The following is a 25,979-nucleotide window of genomic DNA, read 5'->3' as shown; positions in this document are numbered from 1 at the left end:
GTGAATCAGATTACCCAGTATCGCATTTTCTCCACAGTGGATCTGAAGTCTGCAAACCACCAGCTCCCAATCCGCCTGGAGGACCGTCACTACACGGCGTTCGAGGCAGATGGCCGCCTCTTCCATTTCCTCCGGTCCCCTTTGGCGTCACGAATGGGGTCTCTGTGTTCCAACGAGCCATGGACTGAATGGTGGACCAGTCCGGGCTGCGGGCCACGTTTCCGTACTTGGACAACATCACCATCTGCGGCCATGATCAGCAGGACCACGACGCTAACCTCCATCGATTTCTCCAGACTGCCCAGAAACTCAACCTCACGTATAACACGGAGAAATGCGTTTTCCGCACGACCAGGCTAGCCATCCTCAGGTATGTCGTGGAAAACGGAGTCCTGGGCCCCGACCCGGACCGTATGCAACTCTTGCAACACCCTTTCCCTCATTGTCCCAGGGCCCTCAAAAGGTGCCTGGGATTTTTCTATTATTATGCACATTAGGTCCCTCAGTATGTGGGCAAAGCCCGCCCACTATTTAAGGCCACACACTTTCCTCTGTCAGATGAGGCTCGCCAGGCCTTCACCTGCATCAAGGAGAACATCGCCAAAGCGGCCATGCGGGCGGTGGCTGAATCCGTCCCCTTTCAGGTGGAGAGCGATGCCTCAAAGGTAGCTCCTGAAGCCACACTAAATCAGGCAGGGAGACCAGTCGCCTTTTTCTCCCGAACCCTCTCTGCTTCGGAACTTCGACACTCCTCAGTCGAAAAAGAAGCACAAGCCATCGTGGAGGCTATACGACACTGGAGGCACTACCTCGCAAGTAGGAGATTCACGCTCATCACCGACCAAAGATCGGTTGCCTTCATGTTTGACAACTCACAAAGGGGCAAAATTAAAAATGATAAGATCCTCCGGTGAAGGATCGAACTCTCCACCTACAAGTACAATATTATGTATCGACCGGGAAGCTCAATGAGCCCCCAGATGCCCTGTCCCACGGCACATACGCCAGCGCGCAAGACGACCGCCTGAAAGCTATCCACAATGACCTCTGCCATCCGGGGGTCACCCGGCTCGCCCACTACATCAAAGCCCGAAATCTGCCTTTCTCCACCGAGGAGGTAAAAGCCATCACCAGCGATTGCCTGATCTGTGCGGAGTGCAAACCGCACTTTTATAGACCAGACAGGGCCCACCTGGTAAAGGCCTCCCGGCCCTTTGAATGCCTGAGCATCGATTTCAAAGGGTCACTCCCCTCGACCAATCGGAATGTGTACTTCCTGAACGTCATCGACGAGTTCTCCCACTTCCCCTTTGCTATCCCGTGCCCCAATATGACCTCCCACACAGTCATCAGAGCCCTGCACAGTATCTTCACCCTGTTCGGTTTCCCCAGCTACGTACACAGCGACAGGGGTTCGTCCTTTATGAGCGACGAGCTGCGTCAGTACCTGCTCGACAAGGGCATTGCCTCGAGCAGGACTACCAGCTACAACCCCAGAGGGAACGGGCAGGTGGAGAGGGAGAACGCGACGGTCTGGAAGACCGTCCTACTGACCCTCCGGTCCAGGAATCTCCCGACATCCGATTGGCAGGAGGTCCTCCCCGACGCGCTCCATGCTGTTAGGTCACTCCTATGTTCAGCCACCAACCAGACCCCTCACGAACGGCTATTTGTTTTTTTCTAGGGGCACTACCACGGGGGTTTCGCTCCCTGCATGGCTGAAGACACCGGGCCCAGTTCTCCTCCAGAAGCACGTCCATGCACCCCCGAGGTACACCTCACACTACACCCCGCACAACCCTCCGAGACCTGCGCCCCCTCGCCTATGGGTTTCCGGTGCTCCCCATTGCCAGTCGAACCAGTCGGGTACGAAGCTTGACCGAATTACCCCCGCATCCACTATCGTACCCTCACCGACCGTCACCACCCAGCTACCAGAAGAGGCTGCAACCCTGGTGCTTCGTCGATCCCAAAGAACGACTCGGCCGCCGGACCGGCTCAATTTGTAGACCCATCACCCGCGCCGGACTTGATTTTTTTACAAGGGGTGAATGTGGTGAATTATAAACCTAGTAATTCACACTGTGTTGTATCATATGTATTATGTCCTTGTGGGCTCTGTATACGAGCCGTTGCGCGGCTCTGCCCATAGGGGGAGATGAGGAGTTTGTACTGGGCTCCACCCTTAGCTCCGCCCATGGCTCCGCCCATGGCCTCCCACTAACCGGAAGTATAAATATCTGCAGTCGTGAGCCTGCTGCCAGTTCATCTTGTTGCAGGCAGGCTCAGTTGTAAGACTATTAAAACCACTGTTCACTTCCAATCACATGTCTTGTGAATTGATGGTCTCATCACACACCCATGGACTCGCAGCTCCACAGAGCCCGCAATGCAGCTGCATGCCTTCCCGGAAAGCCCCCGTCAGATGCTTCACCAGCATCGTGGGGGCCGCCATCCTGGTCGCCGGCCCCAACACCGACAGACATGTGCGACTCATGGGGGCTGCCATATTGGCCACCAGCACCGGCACCGACCGACACGTGCGACCGATGGTCATTTTGGTTGCCATTTTCGCCCCAGCTCGACACGTGCAACTCATGGGGGCCGCCACCTTCTGACTCCACCGACCACACAGTCACAGCTCGGCGCAGTCACCCTTGACCAGTCGCAGCTAAAACAGCTGAAGAACTCCATGATGGTCATCAGGGTCAACGGGCACGAGACCCCCTGTCTTTTCGACTCCGGGAGCACAGAGAGGTTCGTCCACCATGACACAGTAAGGCGCTGCTCCTTCCACACCTACCCAGCCTCCCAAACAATCTCTCTTGCCTCCGGGTCCCATTCGGTTCAGATCCAGGGGTACTGTATCGCCAATCTCGCGATGCAGGGCGCAGAGTACACTTATTTTAAGGTCTACATTCTCCCCCAACTCTGCGCCCCCCCACTGCGTGGATTGGGCTTTCAGTGTAACCACCGAAGCCTGACTCTACAGTTGAGCGGTTTGCAGCCTCGCGACCCTCAAAGACTCCCCCACTTCACTCTTTGCGAATCTCACTCCACCAGGAGCAGACGGTACAGTTCGCTGCACATGACGTTTATCAAGTCGGAGGTCCAGCGACTGTTGAGTGAAGGGATCATCGAGGTCAGCAACAGCCCCTGGAGAGCGCACGTGGTGGTCGTCCGGACTGGGGAAAAGAATCGGATGGTTGTGGACTACAGCCAGACCATTAACCGGTTCACGCAACTCGATGTGTACCCCCTCCCCCGTATAGCGGAGATGGTCAACCAGATCGCGCAGTACCGCGTGTTCTCCATGGTCGATTTGAAGTCGGCCTACCATCAGCTCCCAATCCGCCCAAGAGAGCGCCAGTACACTGCTTTCGAGGCAGCCGGCTGGCTCTTCCACTTCCTCAGAGTCCCCTTCGGCATCGCGAACGGAGTCTCGGTCTTTCAGAGAACGATGGACCGAATGGTGACCAGTACGGTTTGCGGGCTACATACGCGTACTTGGACAATGTGACCATCTGCGGCCATGACCAGCAGGACCATGACGCCAACCTCCAGAGGTACCTCCAGGCCGCCCAATCCCTCAATCTCACATACAACAAAGAAAAATGCGTCTTCCGTACTACCCCACTAGCCATTCTCGGCTATGTCGTAGAGAACGGAGTCCGAGGGCCTGACCCCGACTGTATGCGCCCCCTCACAGAACTCCCCCTCCCCACAGCCTCAAGGCCCTAAAACAATGCCTGGGGCTGTTCTCCTACTACGCCCCGTGGGTCCCCAACTATGCCGACAAAGCCCGCCTACTTATTCAAATAACCACTTTTCCCCTGACGGATGAGGCCTGCGCGGCCTTCAGCCGCATCAAGGCCGATATCACCAAAGCCACAATGCACGCATGGATGAGTCCATCCCTTTTCAGGTAGAGAGCGATGCGTCTGACGTCGCACTGGCTGCCACATTCAACTAGGCGGGCAGGCCAGTTGCATTTTTCTCTCGGACCCTCGACGCTTCCGAAATTCGACACTGTTCGGTCGAGAAGGAAGCACAAGCCATAGTGGACGCCGTGCGGCACTGGAGGCACTACCGAGCCGGAAGGAGGTTTACCCTCGTTACTGACCAATGATCAGTAGCCTTCATGTTCGACAATGCACAACGGGGCAAAATAAAGAATGATAAAATCTTGAGGTGGGGGATCGAACTCTCCACCTACAACTACGATATCAAGTATCCTCCTGGGAAGCTCAACGAGCCCCCAGATGCCCTGTCCTGCGGCATATGCGCCAGCGCGCAAGATGACGGACTTCGGGCTATCCACAGTGACCTCTGCCACCCGAGGGTCACCTGGCTTACCCACTTCATTAAGGCCCGCAATCTGCCCTTCTCCTCCGAGAAGGTTAAGGCCATGACCAGGGACTGCCAAGTCTGCACGGAGTGCAAACTGCACTTCTACCGGCCAGACAAGGCCCACCTGGTGAAGGCCTCCCGGCCCTTTGAGCGCCTAAGCATTGACTTCAAAGGGTCCCTCCCTTTCACCAACCAGAATATATACTTTCTCACCTTCGCCCTCCCCTGCCACGACATGACCTCAGCCACCGTAATAAAAGTACAGCACAACATCTTCACGCTGTTCGGTTTCCCTGCCTACGTCCACAGTGACCGGGGCACACCGCTCATGAGCGCTGAGCTACGCAATACCTGCTTAACAAAGGCATCACCTCGAGTAGGACTACGAGCTATAACCCACAGGTAAATGGGCAGGCGGAGAGGGAGAATGCAACGGTATGGAAGACCGTTCTTCTGGCCCTTAGGTCTGGAAGTCTCCCAATCCCCCGCTGGCAGGAGGTCCTCCTTGACGCCTCCACTCCATCAGATCGCTGTTCTGCACGGCCACAAACGAGACCCCTCACAATCGTTTATTTATCATCCCCAGGAAGTCCATCTCGCTTCCACCTTGGCTAAAAACTCTGGGACCAGTCCTTCTCTGGATGCACATGAGGAGCCATAAGACCGCCCCCTGGTCGAGAGGGTCCAGCTGCTCCATGCTAACCCCCAGTACGCTTACATCGCGCACCAGGATGGACGGCAAGATACGGTCTACTTACGGGACCTGGCGCCAGCTGGTTTCCCCCGCCAACGTAACCCCCCCCGCCTACATCCCCCCCTCTCCACTGCCCGCCACCACTCACATTGCCCCATATGCCCCCCTGGGTCTCCTGTATTGTCACGAGCCGACACTGCCGCCATCCATCACCCGCCACGCTACCACCGCACCCCAACCATCTCCGACACCCCGGACTGAGGCCCAAGCTCCAAACGCAACGCCCCTGGAGCCACCACCTGCGACAACTGTGCCCGCCTCACTGCCAGAGCTGCGGAGGTTGAAGACCACGATCCGGCCTCCAGATCGACTAAATATGTAAAGACCCCACGTCACTTCCGCCGGACTTGATTTTTTTTAACAGGGGGTGAATATGGTGAATGTATTTACCATAATGCATGCATAATACCATAACCTGTGACCTAATACCTGGAAGTGATGATATGAACTGCTTCCAGGTACTGTACTGTAACCCCGGCATGGCTCCGCCTCTGGCTCTGCCCACACCGGGGCCATATATAGGCCGGCATTGTGGGCGGCATTCATCTGTACTACTGACTGTGGCTAGGCAAGTTCATGACTAATAAAGCCGACTCTCTCTGCCTCACTCTGAATTGAAGGTATATCATTTGTATAACAAAGAGGTTTATTGGGAACAACACCATACAGGCACAGAGATATATCATACAGGTTTTTATTTTACACCTTGACTCCTAGGTCCACACTGCCCAGGCTCCTGCTCCCAGGGCACCGTGCTTTTTTCCCATTGGTCGGGGTTTCCCACCCACGCGATAGGCCATGTGCGGGTCACATCCTCTGCGAAAGTCACCCATTAAAGGGGACACGCTACCACATACCCCCCTCCCTCCCAAGTCTCTTGACGCATACATATGTTTTTCTTTATCCTTTGTCTTTCCTGGAAATTAATCAGGTTGCGCTACCGTAGGTGACTTAACTAGTTGTCAGACTTATTTTACAAAGTTGTTGCTTACTCACAGTCTATGATGGAAGTGAGGGAAAATCTCCCAAGTGCCTCTGATGATAGCACCACATAATCATGTGACACACTATAAGAAGCCATTGATTACAATACATAACATCCCCACAACCCTTTGTCCTTTGATGCTTTGACAGCTTTCTTTGATGACTTTACCACCCTACCCACCAACCCATTGGTAGAAGGATGATAAGGCGCAGTTTTTATATGCTGTATGCCATTGTTCCAAAATCTTTTGATGTGGACTGAGTCCCGTTATCGCAAACTAATTATTCGAGTTTGCCAGATTGTGCAAACACTTTGTCTCGCCATTTGATTGTCTTTTTGGTAGTCATCAACTTCATTAACATTATTTTGGGCCATTTGGAATGTGCATCCACTAGGAAAAGAAACATACATCCTTCAACTGATCCAGCAAAATTGAAATGCACTTCTTGTTATATTCCTTGCCTTGTTTTCCAAGATAGCCAGATATGTAGAGTTGACAAAGAGTATAAAACTAAGAAGTTTAAATCAAACCTAATTTATTTTACACTACTTAACTCATACTTTACTGAGTAACAGATAATAAAATAATAGTACTGAATCTGTGATGCAGTAATCAATAATCTCTCTAAGTTCTAACTCAACCTCACACTATCCTTCTACATTGAAATCTCCCCCAGCATGCCTTTTATATGATCACCTAGTAACGCCATCTAATGTTGCGTTACATGTAGTCTCTCTTGTTGTCCCTTTACTACACTTGTATTATACGTATCATTACATCCACCTTTGTTTTAGACATTTTTGTACATGACAAAAAAGAAAATATGAATAACAGTAGTATATGATACGTTGATATGTATACTATAGTTAACAAGTGAGTTAAAAAATATTTTAAACAGTTCATTTGTTTTTCTTCACAAATTGAGTCTGTTAGGTTTCTTTCTGATTCTGGATGATATCCACACCCCAGTCAATGGAGTGATAGATGTCTTTAACATCATGGAAGATGTAGTTGTTGGAGTACCAACAAGTCATCAGCTGAAATCGATCAGGTGTTCGACTGGTTGAAACACTTTTGTTGTCTGACCTGCTTTTTTTCTGTGCTTGTGGTATCACTTTTGTGGGTCATTTGCCCTAAACACTGGTTAGCTTTTTGGCCTTTGATTAAATATGAACTCATTAAATTTGTTGGCATGACTTCTTTTTAGTCTAAACAATGTCCTGGGCGGAATTCTCCGACCCATCAATCCTGCTCCCGCCGTGGCCCGTATTCTCCCCCCCCCCCCCCCCCGAGATTTGGTGGGGGCGGGAATCACACTGCGCCGGTCGGCAGGCCCCCCACGGCGATTCTCTGGCCCGCGATGGGCCGAAGTCCCGCCGCTGACAGGCCTCGGGTGGGTGTCGGGGTCGTGGGGGGGGGGGGGTGCGCAGAGCAATATGGCACCGGGGGGTGCTCCCACAGTGGCCTGGCCCGCGATCGGGGCCCACTGATCAGCGGGTGGGCCTGTGCCATTGGGGCACTCTTTTTCTTCCGCCTCCGCCACGGTCTCCACCATGGCGGAGGCGGAAGAGACCCCCACCCCCGCGCATGTGCCAAGATGACGTCAGCAGCCGTTGATGCTCCGGCACATGCGCGGACTTCCGCCGGCCCAAAGGCCTTTCGGCCCCAGCTGGCGGGGCGCCATAGGCCTTTCGCGTCGGCCGGCGGAGCGGAAATCACTCCAGCGCGGGCCTAGCCCCTAAAGGTGCGGAGGCCCAACGCCGGAGTGGTTCTCGCCACTTCACAACACCGGGACCCCCCCCCCCCCGTCCCGTCAGGTAGGGGAGAATCCCGGCCCCTGTTCTTCCTGGTATTGTTTGATTGTTTGATTGTATTATTTGATGTTTCACTGCACTTTATGATCTCAGGTTCCTGTGAATGATCTGATGCATCATTGAGCTTTGTGACATCGGTCCTTTCTGGATGATCTGATTCATCTTTGATCTCTTGGTGCTCCTCTTCCGGAGTCAACTTCTCCAAGATGTAACTTTCTTGTTGGTTATTCACAATTGTTGTGATCTCAATTGCATTATTTATTGTTGTACTCTGATTGCCATGTTCTTTTGTACAGTCCAGCTGAGATCTGTCAGTCTAGCTAGTGATCACTTTGTCACTATTCGCAAATACAGTGGATAGCTCTGCCACATTTGGAACAGATTAGTCTAAAAGCTGGACACCTTCGTGGCAAATGTTGAGTGCCGCATCATTGGCATGTCATGGAGAGTCGTTTCAGCCACTCAAAATGGCCACCTGCATTGGGAGCACGTTTTATATTTAGCTGTGTCACCACACTAATGCTGTCTGCAGCTTCCCAAGCTGCCTTTGCGCCCAAACTACGGAGATTAACGTGTCAAGCTGCTTTGCAGCAAGCTCACTTGCGTGACCTTTTTGAATGATACTTTAAAGTTTTAGGTCTGTTTCCCGTAGTAGCTGCTTGTTCACTTTATTATTGGAGATTCGAAAAAACCAGCTGGTCTCGTATCATTGATGACTGGAGTGTGCCGAAGTTGCATGACTGTGATGTCAGTCGCAAGTCAGTGAGGAAGCTATTGAATGCCTTGCCTACGTTCTGGGTGCGCATACGGAATTTATAGTGTTCAAAGGTTTCATTTTTTCTCGGAGAACAATGCTGATCAAATTGTTTAAGTACTTCTTTGAAGCTTTTGCCATCAGCCTCGTCTTCAAATACAAACATATTGAATATCTCAATTGCTTTGGGGTCTGCTGAAGTGAGCAGCAACGCGATACGACTCTCATCGGGCTGTGCCTGCAGACCAAGGGCTGTAACATACAGTTTAAATTGCTGCTTAAACACTCTCCAATTTTAGTCTATATTACCGGTAAACCAAGGCTGTTGAGGTGCTACCTTCCAATCCAGGCTTTAAAGTTTTACCACGCATTGAGTACAAGATGCCAGTAGCATTGCAAGATTTGTTTCCTTTCTTATCCTGCAGAGTTATCTTCAGTGGTTCGAATGTTCTTGTACAGAATCCTCAAGTTCTGTTTAAATCATATATCCTGGTACCATGTCATGTTCTGTAGACTGGCTAAAGTGAATGATGATCTCCAGAACGTGTGGTTTAAAATAATTTATCATAGAACAAACTGCATGGTAAGATAACGAGGATAAATCAACTAACAAACAACTAACACTAAACAACTCTGTGGAACTATTGCAAATACGATTATCTCCCAGCATGACCAACTCCCAACTCACAGATCACATGGTGAACTGATGGGTTTACATTGCCACCTAGTGATCAGAGGTCATGCATAACATTATGTATAAACTTACATTATGCATATCATCACACTCATGGCAGAAGACACTGTTCTGAGCTTGAAAAAGCAAGGAGTAGCCTGAGGATCTACGTACAACTTCAGAAGTAGTACCACACAATGTACCCAGTTCATCTTTGAATGCGCCTGGATACTTCGTAACAGCACCCTCGATCACCCTTGTGTGCTTGCGCCCGTTCAATGGAATTTTTCTGAGCCAGTCAAGTCCTAGTAAACTCGGCCACTTCTCTTTGACCACAGGAGGCAAACTCTGACTTTTTACCTGTTGTACGCAATATGGACTTTGAATGCCCCGAGTAAAGGTATGGACTCTCCGGTGTACGTCAAAGACTAATCTCGCCGGAGTAAGATGTCGTGCTTGGTTAGAATCCCATGTCGACAGGACAGCACGGTGGTGCAGTGGTTAGCACTGCAGCCTCAAGGCACTGAGGATCCAGGTTCCATCCCGGCCCCGGGTTACTGTCCGTGTGGAGTTTGCACATTCTTGCCGTGTCTGCATGGGTCTCACACCCACAACCCAAGGATGTGCAGGCTAGATGGATTGGCCATGCTAAACTGTCCCTTAATTGGAAAAAAAAAGAATTAGGGTACTTTGAATTTATTTTTTAAAAGAATCCTAGATCGACTTGCATGCTTCCTCACTAAATACAGATGCGGAGGCTCCTGTGAACACCACCATCTTTATCTGCTCACTATCGACTACAAAGTTAGCAAAAGAAGACTCTGCTCATGCCTCATTAACATTAGACATATCGTAAGTAGGCTCCTCCACCTGTTCTGAGCTTTCCATGTGGTGCATCCCTGATTGAGGCTTCTTTAAAATAAAATTTTCTTCTTCAGCCTTCGCCTTTCCTCTGCATTTCTTCACTAAATGCCCTTTCTTGCTGCATTAGTGACAAACAACATTCATAAATTTGCAATGGATTGGCCCTCCACGCCTAAAACACTCCATTACTCTAACTTTGTTTCTGACAAAAAATAACGGGCTAGATTCTCAGCCCCGCAAGCCACATTTCTGCCTCGACCCGCCGGCCGGATTTTCCATTACACCGGCCGATCAATGGGGTTTCCCATTGTGGGGCAGCCCCATGCCGTTGGCAAACCCCTGGGTGCCGGCAAAATGGACAAACCCACCGCTGGAGAATCCAGTCCCACAAGTAGCAAAGTGGTTAGCACTGTTGCTTCACAGCTCCAGGGTCCCAGGTTCGATTCCCAGCTTGGGTCACTGTCTGTGCGGAGTCTGCACATTCTCCCCGATTCTGCGTGGGTTTCCTCTGGGTGCTCCAGTTTCCTCCCACAATTTCGAAAGGTAATTTGGACATTCTGATTCTCCCTCCGTGTACCTAAACAGGCGCCAGAATGTGGCGACTGGGGGATTTTCACAGTAACTTCATTGCAGTGTTAATGTAAGCCTACTTGTGACAATAAAGGTTATTATTATGATTAAGTGCAGTAGAACAGGTCTGGACTTTCAGGACTCACTCGCAGACTGAAGTCCTGCCCAAAGCAGAAAGGCTTATATGAACACTCTGTAAATATGGGGTCAGGTCAAGCACTGGCAGGGGGGATGGGTTGACGGGCTTTAGTGGAGTGGGGAGTGAAGTTTGTGTCAGGTCAGGTCAAGTCTCGGAGGGTGGGAGTGTGAGTTGTGCCTTGGAGAGATGAGTGGGTGAGAGTTCAGAGCTGAACTTTGGGGTGGGGTGGAGTGAAGGGAGGTAGAATTTGTGTCTGGATGGTGGACTGAGAGTTGGGATTTGGGTCTTGTGGGAGGGTGGCTTTGAGAGTTGGGAGTTCGGCTTTGGGAGGGTTAGGAGTGAGAATTGGGAGTCAGGCCTATTGGGGAGAGGGGTGAGGGGAGAAGTGGGGAAGTGTTCTGTTTGGTGAGGGTGGGTAGTCAGGGGATGGGTGTAGTTGGTGGTTAATCCCGTGGGGACTGTGGCAGGGATATTCGGCAGGGGGAGTGGGGAGAGCCCCATGGGTTGTGGGTAATTCCCTGGGGTTCGAGCATATTGGTGGAATCCTGTCGGCTGAGCGGGGTCGGGAGGGCTGCTGCAGGGAGGGTCAGTGTTGATCTGTACTATAGTTATTCAGAAGTCAGCAGTGGTTTTAATTCTTCTAACTTTTTCTTGATAACTATAGATGTTACAAAGTTAGAACCATCTAAATTTTGTGATTTAACTTGCATTTTACCGATGATTCCCATGCAGGCACTTGCCAATTAGAACTTTATACTTCACAGGCAATTACCATTCCAGCCTTTCCTGGGATCATTGAGGAGATATTCCCCCAGAGCATCTTTGGGATATGCCCAAGTTACACTGCCCTGGAGCCAGGTGTTATGACTCATTATCTCTTTCATAGCTCAAAATAAACTGGCACAAGAGCAATATAAACATCTGCTCATTTAAATTGTGAGAAGATGCACATTTTCATCTTTTAATTATTTTACTGAAACAGCTACAAAGTTATTGCCAATATGATGGCACAGTCATTCATTGTTACAGTTGAACATAACATTTGAGAGTATTTGCAGTTCATGAGTTAAATAAAGTTCTGTAAAGGCAAGTGACCATTACGGATGGGAGCTCAATTCTCACAAAATATTAAGTTTCTTTACAAGTGATGTTATTTTCTAATATACCTCTTTGGGCATCTGCTGTTGAGTTCAACTATTTTTAAACACCATAAGGAACTTGAGACATGCTGGATTCTGAGGCGAGAGGAAGAACAATGTTTTATCACTAGAGGGACCCTCAACGCCTAACCCACCCCTTCTCTAACCACTCTATCGCTTTCCATGTCATAGATCTTTGTGCACATTTCTTAGTAGTTTAATATTGTCTCTCACCCAAAACGAAGCTGTTTAATTTTTGAGACTGCGAATTTCTAGAAAATAATTATAACCCCACTTCATCTCTTTTATCATTTACTAATTTTGGTTGTCCTCCTCCCAAAGGTTATGTTGATCTCACTCTCTTTGTTGGTTTGATTTATAATTAATACTCAGTTTTTTCAATTGACATGCATGCCAACCCTCATTATATGCTTTGAGGTGATCAGCCATTCTATATGTTGAGATCAGAACTAAAGTTTATTATTTTTATCATTTGTTTCATGACACAAATGCACAAGTAATAGTAATGTGACACTGTCACTATGAAAACTAGTCTATAGGGGCTATTAATTATATTTTCTCTGTGAATCACAGTCAAAAAATTCTAGAGGATATTAAAGTCTGACCTTCTTGAATAACTGCAGATCCTGTCAGAGTCGGAAGGAGGGAGAGATGAGGGGCTGTATTCTCCGACCCGCTGCGCCACATTTCAGCTCCGACCCGCTGGCGGGATGCTCCGTTACGCCGGCTGGTCAATGGAGTTTCCCATTGTGGGGCAGTCCCATGCTGTCGGGAAACCCCCAGGGGCTAGCAAAAAGGAGAATTCCGCCCAAAATACCCCTAAAACTACAAGTTGCATAGTTACTTGTGCGGAACATTGAGCAGCAATAGTAAATTATTTAAAGTGGAAAGGTAGGGAGAGGAGAGGCTGGAGAATAAAAGACCCTAGGCCAAACAAATTGTAAGGTTGAAGGAAATTAAAACTAATGTGGCATGGGGGTGGGAACCAGAGCAATAGGTCAGAAGGTGAATTTATTGAGGGGGACTAAAGAATAGGGTCAGGAAGATTCTGAGGAAGAACAGGCAGGGAGATGTTGCTGAACATAATGGGACTAATGGTCTGAAGTGCATTTGTTTCAATGCGACAAGTATAACAGGTAAGGCAGATGAACCTAGAGCTTGGATTAGTACTTGAATCTCTGATGTTCTTGCCATTATAGAGACCTGGTTGAGGGAGGCATGGGATTGGCAGCTAAACGTTCCATGATTTAGATGTTTCAAACAGGATAGAGGGGGATGTAAAAGAGATAGAAGACCAGATATGTAGGCAGATTTTGGAAATGTCTAAAAAACCACGGTTGTTGTGGTGGGTGATTTTAATTTCCCCTATATTAACTGGGACTCATTTAGTGCTCGGGGATTAGATGGTGCAGTTTGTAAGGAGCATCCAGGAGGACTTCCTGAAACAATATGTAAATCGGCCAACTAGGGAAGTGCCTACTGGGCCTGGTATTGGAGAATGAACTGGCCAGGTGGTCGAAGTTTCATATAACAGTAGTCCTCGGGTGAAGGTGCTATATTGGGGGAAGGATAATTGTAAAAATATTAGGGTGAAACTGAAGAATCTAGATTTGTAGGTGAATGTTTGAGGGTAAATCAACATCTGGCATCTGGAAGGCTTTCAAATGTCAGTCAATGAGAATTTAGGAGCTGCATGTTCCAGTGAGGAAGAAGGATGAGTATGGCAAGTTTTGGGAACCTTGGATAATGAGGAATTTTATGAGCCTAATTCAAAAGAAAAAGGAAGCATTTGTAATAGCTAGAAGGCTGGGAACAGACAAAGCCTGTGAGGAATATAAGGAAAGTAGGAAGGAACTTAAGCAAAGAGTCAGGACGGCTAAAAGGGGTCACAGAAAGTCATGGCAAACAGGATTAAGGAAAATTCCAGAGCCTTGTATATTCATATAAAGAGCAAGAGGGTAGCTAATGAAAGGGTTGGGTGGGGGTGTATAGGTGGTAGTGGTGGTGGGGGGGGGGGGGGGGGGGGGGTGTAGGTGCTGGGGGGGGGGGGGAGAGAATCTATAAAGCCAGAGGAAATGGGTGAGGTACAAAATCAGTACTTTGCATCAGTATTCACTAAAGAGAAGGAATGATGGATGATGAGTCTGGGAATAGGGTGTAGATAGTCTGGGTCAGATTGAGATAAAAAAGGTGTTGGGCGTCTTGAAAAACATTAAGGTCGGCAAGTCTCCAGGGCCTGATGGAATATACCCCAGAATACTGAGTGAGACAAGGGAGGATATTGCTTGGGCCTTGACTGAAATTTTTGATTCCTCACTAGTTACTGGTGAGGTCCCAGAGGACTGGAGAATAGCTAATGTTGTTCCTTTGTTGAAGAAAGGTAGCAAGGATAATCCAGGAAATTACAGGTCAGTGAACTTTACTTCAGTAATAGGGAAATTATTGGAGAGGATTCTTCGAGACAGGATTTACTCCCATTTGGATGCAAGTGGACATATTAGCCAGAGGCAGCATGGTTTTGTGAAGGGGAGGTCATGTCTCACTAAGTTGATTACATTTTCTGAGGAAGTGGCAAAGATGATTGATGAAGGAAGGGCAGTGGATGTTGTCTACATTGACTTCACTGACGCCTTTGACAAAGTCCCTCACGGCAGACTGGTGCAGAAGGTGAAGTCACATGGGATCAGAGGTGAGTTGGCAAGATGGATACAGACAGGCTTGGTCATAGAAGACAAAGGGTAGGACTGCAAGGGTGTTTTTCAGAATGGAGGACTGTGACTAGTGGTGTTCCGCAATGTTCAATGCTGCGACTTTTGCTGTTTGTGATTTGGAGGAAAATGTAACTGGTCTGATTAGTAAGTTTGCGGATGACACAAAGCTATGCGGTATTGGGCTGCATGGTAGCATGTTGCTTCACAGTACCAGGGACACAGGTTTGATTCCAGGCTTGGGTCACTGTCTGTGTGGAGTCTGCACATTCGCCCATGTCTGCATGGGCTTCCTCCGGGTGCTCTGGTTTCCTCCCACAAGTCCTGAAAAATGTGCATGTTAGGAGAATTGGATATTCTGAATCCTCCCTCTGTGTACCCAGACAGGCGCCATAATGTGGCGAGGAGGGGATTTTCACAGTAACTTCACTGCAGTGTTAATGCAAGCCTATTTGTGACACTAATAATAATAATTATTATTATTGTTATGGTGGAATTGCGGATAGGGGTGAGGACTGTCACTGGATACAACCGGATATACATCGGTTGAAGACTTGGGCGGAGAGATTGCAGATGGAATTTAATCCAGACAAATCATAGAATCATAGAATTTACAGTGTCGAAGGAGACCATTCGGCACAATGAGCTTGCACCAGCCCCTGGAAATAGCACCCCATTTAAGCCCACACCTCCATTTAGGGCAGCACGGTAGCATTGTGGATAGCACAATCGCTTCACAGCTCCAGGGTTCCAGGTTCGATTCCGGCTTGGGTCACTGTCTGTGCGGAGTCTGCACATCCTCCCCGTGTGTTTCCTATGGGTGCTCCGGTTTCCTCCCACAGTCCAAAGATGTGCAGGTTAGGTGGATTGGCAATGGTGAATTGCCCTTGGTATCCAAGATTGCCCTTGGTGTTGGGTGGGGTTACTGGGTTGTGGGGATGGGGTGGCGGTGTTGGCCTTGGGTGGGGTGCTCTTTCCAGGAGCTGGTGCAGACTCGATGGGCCGAATGGCCTCCTTCTGCACTGTAAATTCTATGTAAATCCTATCCCTGTAACCCAGCAACCCTACACAACCTTTTCTTCACTGACGAGCAATTTAGCCTGGCCAATCCATCTCACCTGTACTTCTTGGGACTGTGGCACCTGGAGGAAACCCACACAGACACAGGGTGAATGTGCAAACTCCACACAGTTACCCGAGACTGGAATTGAACCAGGGACCCTGGAGCTGTAAGGCTGCAGTGCTACCCACTGTGCCATCATGCCGCCCCTAATGTGAGATAATGCATTTTGGAAGGTCTAATACAGGTGGAAAATATACAGTTAATGGCTGACCCCCTAAGAGTATTGACAGGCAGAGGGATCTAGGTGTATAGGTCCACAGTTCACTGAAAGTGGCAACGCAGGTGGAGAATGCAGGCAGCAGGTTAGCACAAGTGGATAGCACTGTTGTTTCTCAGTGCCAGGGTCCCAGGTTCTATTCACCGCTGAATCACTGTCTATGCGGAGTCTGTACGTTCCCCCTGTGCATTCGTGGGTTTCCTCCGGGTGCTCCGGTTTCCTCTCACAGTCCAAAGATGTGCAGGTTAGGTGCATTGGCTATACTAAATTGCCCTTAGTGACCAAAAAGGTTAGGAGGGGTTATTGGGTTACAGGGATAGAGTGGAAGTGAGGGCTTAAGTGGGTATGTTCCTAATGTAGTCAAGAGGCATATGGCATGCTTGCCGTCATTGGCTGTATGCTGCAGCTGTATAGATCCTTAGATAGGACACACTTGAAATATGGTGTTAATTTCCAGTTGCCACACTACCAAAAGGATGTGGGGGCGTTGGAGAGAGTACAGGAGAGGTTTACCAGGATGTTGCCTACTATGGAGAGCATTAGCTAGGAGAAGAGGTTGGATAAACTCGGTCACTGGTCTGGCGGAGGTTGAGGGGTGACCTAAGAGAAGTCTACAAAATTATAAGGGGCATGAACAGAGTGGATAGTCATAAACTTTTTCCCAGGGTGGAAGAATCAATTACATGGGGACATAGAGGCTGGTTTAGCACAGTGGGATAAACAGCTGGCTTGTAATGAAAATGAAAAATGCAGCTTGTAATACTGGCCTCCCTGAACAGGCGCCGGAATGTGGCGACTAGGGGATTTTCACGGTAACTTAATTGAAGCCTACTTGTAACAATAAGCAATAAGGGGCTGGTTTAGCTCACTGAGCTAAATCGCTGGCTTTTAAAGCAGACCAAGCAGGCCAGCAGCACGGTTCGTTTCCCGTACCAGCCTCCCCGGACAGGTGCCGGAATGTGGCGACTAGGGGCTTTTCACAGTAACTTCATTGAAGCCTACTCGTGACAATAAGCAATTTTCATTTCATTTCATTTATTATTATTATTATTTATTATTATAGGTTTAAGGTGCAAGGGACAACGTTTAGAGGGGATGTGTAAGGAATGTTGTTTACCCAGAGGTAGTGGGGCCTGGAACTCACTGCTGGAGGAGATGGTGGAAACAGGTACGATAGTGACATTTAAGAGGCATATTGACAAATACATGAGTAGGATGATGTAGAGATGCCGGCGTTGGACTGGGGTGGGCACAATAAGAAGTCTTACAACACCAGGTTAAAAAATCGCACTGACCTCCTCAGAAGACAGGACACAACCGACAGAGTACCCTTCGTCGTCCAGTACTTCCCCGGAGCGGAGAAATTACAACATCTTCTTTGCAGCCTTCAGCACATCATTGATGAAGAGGAACATCTTGCCAAAGCCATCCCTACACCCCCACTATTTGCCTTCAAACAAGCGGACAACCTCAAACAGACCATTGTTTGCAGAAAACTACCCAGCCTTCAGGAAAACAGCGACCACGACACCACACAACCCTTCAATGGCAACCTCTTGCAAGATGTGCCAGATCATCGACATGGGTACCACCATTACACGTGATAACACCACCCACCAGGTACATGGTACATACTCATGCGACTCAGCCAACGTTGTCTACTTCATACGCTGTAGGAAGGATGCCCCGAGGCATGGTACATTGGCGAGACCATGCAGACGCTGCGACAACGAATGAACGGATAACGCTCGACAATCGTCTTTAATTTAGGGTAAAATGAAGGGGGCCATTTGACCTTTTCGGAAGTTTACCTGGGTGATGTAGCAGTTAAATGTTACAGGGAGATCTGGATTATTTGCTTCCATAGCTTCTTCCATAGAACATATAGTGCAGAAGGAGGCCATTCGGCCTATCGAGTCTGCACCGACCCAATCAAGCCCTCACTTCCACCCTATCCCTGTAAACCAATAACCCCTCCTAACCTTTTTCCTTTTTGGTCACTAAGGGCAATTTATCATGACCAATCCACCTAACCTGCAAGTCTTTGGACTGTGGGAGGAAACCGGAGCACCCGGAGGAAACCCACGCAGACATGGGGAGAACGTGCAGACTCCGCACAGACGGTGACCCAGCGGGGAATCAAACCATGGACCCTGGCGCTGTGAAGCCACTGTGCTATCCACTTGTGCTACCGCGCTGCCCGCTGAAAAGGTGCTAGATGTTTATGCATGAAAACAATGACAGTGGTGAGACTGTTAGCCTCCAAAGTCCCAGGAGTGCTGAGGGTGTTAGGTTGTAAACAGTTATGCTTCAAACTGTCTATTATTTACTTTCAAGATAAAAGAGAGTTATGATCTCAAGGATCAGCTAATCGGTATTTCTAGTGATTTATGTAGCCATGGAGATGGACTTTGAAAGGGCAACAGATCCTAAGATATTCCTGAAAGATTCATATAGAGGCAGTTTGCCAGGATCTGGGAGAACGTGAGCAGTTAGAGGCTGGAATGCGGGTGGCAGCTTGCATTCAGATTAAAAAGACCAACTTCATGAGGAGTTGAAATGAATCGAGAAAGTTTTCCTCTCAGTGGGAGAATCATTGGGAAAAACCTACATTGTGAAAGACAATTCTGTGACAGTTTAAAACTGAAAGACAGTTTAAAGTTACCAGGTTGGGAAAGGAAAGGAACAAAGTTAAATCCTCACGAGCTAAGGATAATTTTGGTCTGGATCCGGGAAAATTGAATGGCTAATTGAGAAACATAGAACATTGAACATACAGTGCAGAAGGAGGCCATTCGGCCATCGAGTCTGCACAGACCCACTTAAGCCCTCACTTCCACCCTATCCCCATAATCCAATAAACCCTCGTAGCCTTTTTGGCCACTAAGGGCAATTTATCATGGCCAATCCACCTAACCTGCATGTCTTTGGGAGGAAACCGGAGCACCCGGAGGAAACCCACGCAGACACAGGGAGAATGTGCAGACTCCGCACAGTGTAACGTTTTCCCATGAAGTGGATTTTTCAGTTGTTTTTACAAGTACAAGGGGGAAATTTCTGTTATTCTAGCTTGAAGTGCAAGTAGCTTACAAGAAAGATATTAGTCAATATTGCTTTTAGTTTGCTTGTTGCAATAAAAGTTATGAAACATGAAATCTTGTCATGTCATGCTTCTAGCTATCAACTGGAAGCTCAAATATGTTTTTGTAAACGGCCTTTATGGCGATTGTGATAGAGATTGTTCATTCAATATTTCACAAAGTAAATTCATAATTTTTGAAGGTTTAATGTTAGGAAGGCATTCCCAAAGTGAAAACCTAGATTTAAGCAAACAGCAACATAATTGGATTAACAAACAAATTAAAAGCAAGATTTAAAAAAACTGTCCTCCAAACCTGTTGGGAGAATCGGGTTGGTTTTCAGTCCGAATCAATGCTGGAAAAAGTGGAAACAAATTGAAAGGGAATAAGCTGGAAGTTCTGGGCAGTCCAATTGGGCTGTAAACAAAAAGTGGATAATCCACTGATTAACTGATGTAATGATATGTCACTAGTTTTAAGTGCCATTCAACCTGAAGGCTTCTCAGTACACTGGATGGACCACACGGTGTCAAAGGGCAAAGCAAAAGATGGAGGGGTTTGCTCCTCATCCAGTCCTCCAGAAGAGCTCCTACATGACTGCGTGGAGTCAGTGGACTTGTCCACATTTAAGAACTCAGTGACCAACCAAAATTAGTATGCCACCACCATCGCAGACTTCACCAGTAAGTGTGTAGAAGACTGTGCCAAAGAAGGTAGTGCGTACCTTCCCCAATCGGAAACCATGGCTTAATTGGGAGATTGACTTCCTACTGAAGGTCAGGTCTGAGGCATTCAAGACAGCTGACCATGACCTGTACAAGAAATCCAGTACGCCCTCTGCAAAGTAATTAGGGAAGGGAAGCGACAATATCAAAGTAAGCTAGAGTCACAGACTAATGTCAGCACTCTCGTCAGTTGTGGCAAGGTTTAAACAACATAACGGGTTACAAAGCAAAGCCGAATAGAATCTCCGATAGCAGCGGATGCGTCACTGATGAACTCAATGCATTCTATGCTCGGCTTGAGCAGGAAACCATCAAACTGTTGTCAACTGCCCCAGCAGCCGCGAACACACCCATACCCACCGTCACAGCTTCCGAAGTCAGATTGAAAGTGAACCCACGGAAAACAATGGGTCCTGATGGGGTCCCTGGTCGTGCACTCAAATCCTGCGTGGACAAGCTGGCAATGTATTCGCAGACATCTTCAACCTCTCCCTACTGCATTCAGACGATCCCACTTGCTTTAAGAAGACCACCCTTATACCAGTGCTAAAGAAGAACCAGGCAACATGCTTTGAGAGATTGGTCATGAGACACATCAACTCCATACTCCCAGAATGCCTTGACGCACTGTAATTCGCATACCACCACAACTGGTCCACAGTAGACCCAAATTCTCTGGAGCATCTCGACAACAAGAACTCCGACGTTAGGCTGCTATTCATTGACTACAGCTCCACCTTCAACACCATAATCCCAGCAAAGCTCCAAAACCTGGGACTGAAAAGCCTGTGCCATTTTTAAATCTCTTTTATTTGTTCCTTATGAATCAGGATGAAAATGTATCTTCAGTGCAAATGGTTAATATTTTCCTTCTGGTGGCTTACTAACTGAATAAACCTTTAATCAACCCTTTCATTTTTGTTTTGAAAAGAATTACAATGCCTCTTTTCTAACCATGACCTCCATTCCCATTCATTGTCAGATTTTGAAAAAAAGAGCAGATACACTTTTCAACAATTTATAATTGTGATACAGCAGCAGTAGAACTGCAGGCACATCATGCTGGGTGTATATTTTAGGATACATATATGGGGCTCTGTCATTTTCTCTGTCAAAATGTAGCTCAAGTACCAGGACAACCAATGTTAGGCTGAGCATTTCCAGTACGGTAAATATACAGGTAGTCGTTTGAGTATTGCTGAAAAACAGGATTCGATTTTTGTTGAAGCTTTCCTCATTCCTCAGGTAATGCCTTGAACAATCAGAGTCAAGCTGTTTGGTTTAAATTTGAAACAGTGCTTGGCAGTCAACTGTCAGTCACCATCATCTGGTCCATCTCCATGCAACACATCTACCTGTTGGGGTCGACTTGCCAAAAATCGGCACCTTCTTTTCAAATGGATTGTATTTGTTGTTTCTCTCGACATTGGTATTCTTGTGACCTGTTCTGATGAGTGGAAATCTAAAACCTTTGACAAAAAAGTCTATGGGTGGGATTCTCCATTGCCCGATGCCGAAACCAGAAAAGCGATCGGGCGGAGAAAGGCTCCCGACATCAAAGTCACGGCAGGTGTCGGTTGACGCCGGGTCGCGATGCTGCAAATAGGCGTCTTTGAGTTGCGTGGTGCCTGCAGCTGCGACCCTGTTTGAATATCATTATTGGGCCATCTACGATGCTCCCCCTCCAATGGGCCGAGTTCCCGATGGCACAGGCCATGTGTGGTCTCAGCGTTCATGAGCCGAGCATGGCGGCTGCGGAGAGAGAGAGAGTGGGCGTTGGGACAGTGTCCAGAATTGCCATACTCCGCCGAGTGCCATGCCGCTGGCCAAGGGGCTTCTGCCATGGCTGGGGGGGAGTAGTAGGGGGGTGGTTAAAGGTGGGCTGTAGGGTCAAGGCGGACTGGTTGGCGATAAAGCACAAGCGGTACCATCTTTTCTGGCGCAATCTTGCGCATGTGGCAGGTGTAGGCGTAAGGGTGGCTGTAGCTTGTCAGCCCTGTGAATGTCTAGCACAGACCCGGCAATTCTTCCACCATTTTCACGTATTTCGTGGGTGTTTCAGGCGGTGCTGGTACTAGCCACTCACTAGTAGCGGAATCGGCGATGGTGGTGCCGATTTTTCCATCGTGAAATATCACGGATCCTCCGTTGGCATCATCACTTAGACGCAAGAACGGAGAATCCAGCCCTATGCTTTTCAGCAATACTCAAATATCTACGTTTTCATTTTTGACTTGTTGGTAGTCTAGAGGTATGAAATCTTCATGCTTCACACCGTGGCGGAACGGTAGAACAGTGGTTCACAGCTCCAGGGTCCCAAGTTCGATTCCTGGCTTGAGTCAATGTCTCTGTGGAGTCTGCACGTTCCCCCATCTCTGCATGGGTTTCCTCCGGGTGCTCCAGTTTCTTCCCACAGTCCAAAGATGTGCAGGTTAAGTAGATTGGCCATGCTGAATTGCTCTTACTGTTGAAAACGATTAGGTGGGATTACTGGGTTACGGGGATAGGGTGGAGGTGTGGGTTTAGTGCTCTTTCCAAGGGCCAGTGCAGGCTCAATGGGCCGAATGGCCTCCTGCACTGTAAATTCTATGATTCTATTAAATCAGCACTTGTACAAAAAACAGATGAGTTTAAGTTCTAATAATAGGTCAAATTTAGTATTTTTATTTATTAATCTATTGAGGTGTATCAAGCTTTCTCATCTGAAGCTATTTCAGTGTTTCATGCCACAAGTATCATCGAGAGCATCATGCTCAGACATAAAAATGTAATATTCTCATGCATCTTCGCTGCCATAATCTTAGGTTTTAAATCAAAATCGAAAAACTAAACTTTAACTTTGTATGTAGTCCAAGGAATAGTTATGAGAATTATAATGGTAATCTTACAGGCAGCTGTGTCAAATTATTTTCGAACACCTATAACTGTGGGAAATAGAATTTTAAAAATATTCATGAAAACACCATGACTATGTTCCAGCCAGGAAAGCAGCTTCTGCAACTTAACCTCGAATACCTCAATTATACACATGGTATTTAAATTCAGTTCATGTAAGCCTTTTAAGAGAAGAATTATTGAGCTGTTAATGGAACTGGTTAACAGATTTTGAATTATGATTGACCTTTTTTATTTCAATCTGATAATTATATACTTGAAAATATCTTTCCAGTTCAGCAGCCTCCAACTATAACAGACCAATCGCCAAAGAAGCACGTTGTATATCCAACAGATGATTTTGTTATCAAATGTGAAGCCAGAGGAAATCCAGCGCCTCAGTAAGTCGTTCCATTTGTGCATTTATGTACGGCTTTTATTGAGAGCATTGAATTACCAGTGAAAAAAGTTGTGTTGATTTTGCTGTTTAGGTTTTTATTCAATTGAAGGCTTTGTACCAGGTATATGCCCATTAGGCCTGGAAAATTGTCCCACCTAAGTAAGTACCAGTAAGGCTTTGAAAGATGTGAATTAACCAAATTTCACATTCAGTATGAAGCATCCAAATAATTAGAAGTAAAAATGCTTATTTCAGTGCATTTCAAAACATTCCCTCAAGGAAACTTGCTGTTGTTTCTGCTTTATTGGTTGTTCTCTGTTTCCAGTTTGATATCAGCACTGCTCTCATTGCAGTTAGTGCTAAACTTTGCAGGTCAAAATCTCTCCTCCCTTCCTGTCACTTCAAATAACTCTTTAGTAGCCTTTCCCAACTTGTTCAAGGTCCTTCACATTGAATACTGCTCTATTCCATTGCTGTATATCTTGGCCGAGAGACAAAAAGAGAGGAAAATAGCAGAGATCAATTAACCAACGATTCTAAAGGACTAGGAAATTTATAAAAGGGAGCGGGAAGGTGGAACTGGCGCAAAGAGTGAGGAAACAAGTTGGGGGAAAGACGAGCACAAACGATGATGGTGTTATGGACAGGAGAAAAGAAAGTTGAAATTCTTTATCCTCCCCGTCAACCCATAAGCAGAGGTATTTTTAAAGTAGGGTGCGGCGTGTTTCCACAAACTCCGGTTTGTGTGATCCAACTCATAGAAACTCATGTCACTGATTAACTTTGAATGTAAGTTTGTAAATATTTAAAGCTGTGGCAGGGAAAGTTCACAGCCATGAACCCACACAAAGACACAAACATGCCCACACACACACGCACAATAGAAAAAAGGAAGATGTACAACTACGGGAAACAACATTTAAAGGACAGCAAAAATGAATAGTTCACATGGGGTGGGATTCTCCAACCTCCCAGCTGCGTGTTTCTTGGCACCGGGAGGCGGTGTGCCATTCGCTGGCGGCAAGATTTTCTATTCATAGATTATCATAGAATTTACAGTGCAGAAGGAGGCCATTCGGCCCATCGAGTCTGCACCAGCTCTTGGAAAGAGCACCCTACCCAAGGTCAACACCTCCACCCTATCCCCATAACCCAGTAACCCCACCCAACACTAAGGGCAATTTTGGACACTAAGGGCAATTTATCATGGCCAATCCACCTAACCTGCACATCTTTGGACTGTGGGAGGAAACCAGAGCACCCGGAGGAAACCCACGCACACACGGGGAGGATGTGCAGACTCCGCACAGACAGTGACCCAAGCCAGAATCGAACCTGGGACCCTGGAGCTGTGAAGCAATTGTGCTATCCACAATGCTACCGTGCTGCCCCTAATCCGCCCGCTGTCGATGGGAATTTCCATGATGCCAGGAAACCAACGGCGGAGGTGCGCTGTCAGCAGGAACAGAGGATCCCGCCATTAGCGAATGGCCGGAGAATTCTGGCCATGATTTCCAAAGTCCAAAATGTCAATGTACAGTGTTACGTCCTAGCAGGCTCGGACCAGATAGGTTCCTGGTTAAAAACAGCAACACAGAAATTCTTGAAACAAATTACGTTGCAACACAATGGGGCTTTAGTGCTTAGACCGCTTGGCAGGTGATGACCAGAGACTTTTAAAATAAAACAGGCTTTGAACAATTGAGAGATTGTGGCTGGCTGCTGGGTTTGCCAGGAGATCTGCTGGAGTTCTTTCCTGCCAAAGTTAAATCAAGAGGCTGAGCTGTGAGGCCAGAAATGTAACATTAAAATGATCAAAAGAGGCTAAAAGCATGTGATGTGATCCATCAATTAGTTAATTGCAGCCTTGCAAGCAGTTTCTGAGCTTTTGGCCACAATACATTGTTTCCCTTTGGGAGCAACATGTTGGCTGTTAACGCCTCAAGTACAATGAATTATGATGGCTCTATCTTTGTTATCATCCTAGCTGAGGGAGATAGTTCATCAGTTAGTCAACTTGTTTCATGAATATAACATGGCCTCATACAGGGTTGTGAGATTCCTCAAGGATGAAAGTAGAATTTCTTTGTTTCTGTTGTCTCTGTTGGAACCTTCCAAAACAGATGGCAGATCTTGTAAGCCACGTGACCTGCAGCAACTATTTTGTGGTTTGGCCAAAATCCATTTTCGTAAAGCAAAAAGAGATGAAGGGTGTGATGGGTTGGCAGGTTGATTCAATGTGGACTGTATTTGATGCAGTGAAGCTAGAAAGAGACCTCTAACACTGGAGAAGAACCAACACGGTTTTATTCAACGATATAACTAATATACAAATTCAGCTGTGGGTCGACACTGTACTGAACTGATTGGAGACCTTGTACTAGCCTGACCAGACTTACTAGCTACTGCATGGTGTTTGCACTGGCTAGCTCAGGGGTGGGCAAACTACGGCCCGCAGGCCGCATGCGGCCCGCCAAAGGTCTTTATGCGGCCCACCAAGATCAAGTCATAAAAAAAACATTCTTTTTTTATTATACGGTTAATGGGGGGGGGGGGGGGGGGGGGGGGGGGGGGGCTGTTGGGTTACTGGTATAGGGTGGATACGTTGACTTGAGTAGGGTGATCATTGCTCGGCACAACATCGAGGGCCGAAAGGCCTGTTCTGTGCTGTACTGTTCTATGTTCTATGTTCTATATGAGGCGCCCAGAATCATAACCGGGTGAAGCGCCATTTTTGAAAAGTAGAGAAAAAGAGGGCTAAAGGCAGGATGCCGCCGGGGGAAGCGCT

General features: G+C 47.6%; 1 protein-coding gene across 11 annotated transcripts in view; it reads left to right on the top strand.

Annotated features, from left to right (window-relative positions):
• chl1b (cell adhesion molecule L1-like b) overlaps nucleotides 1-25,979 on the top strand; it is a 1,165,941-nt gene that overhangs the window by 520,532 nt on the left and 619,430 nt on the right. For all 11 annotated transcript variants that reach the window (XM_038810694.1, XM_038810698.1, XM_038810699.1 and 8 more), the window contains one exon: nucleotides 23,087-23,192. In XM_038810694.1, the coding sequence (XP_038666622.1) occupies nucleotides 23,087-23,192 (106 nt within the window). The remainder of the gene's footprint in view (nucleotides 1-23,086; nucleotides 23,193-25,979) is intronic.

The sequence above is a fragment of the Scyliorhinus canicula genome, chromosome 11, assembly GCF_902713615.1.
Source record: "Scyliorhinus canicula chromosome 11, sScyCan1.1, whole genome shotgun sequence".
In the NCBI taxonomy this organism is placed as follows: Eukaryota; Metazoa; Chordata; class Chondrichthyes; order Carcharhiniformes; family Scyliorhinidae; genus Scyliorhinus; species Scyliorhinus canicula.
Note: the sequence above shows the minus strand (reverse complement) of the source record. Positions and strands in the feature narration are given on the sequence as shown.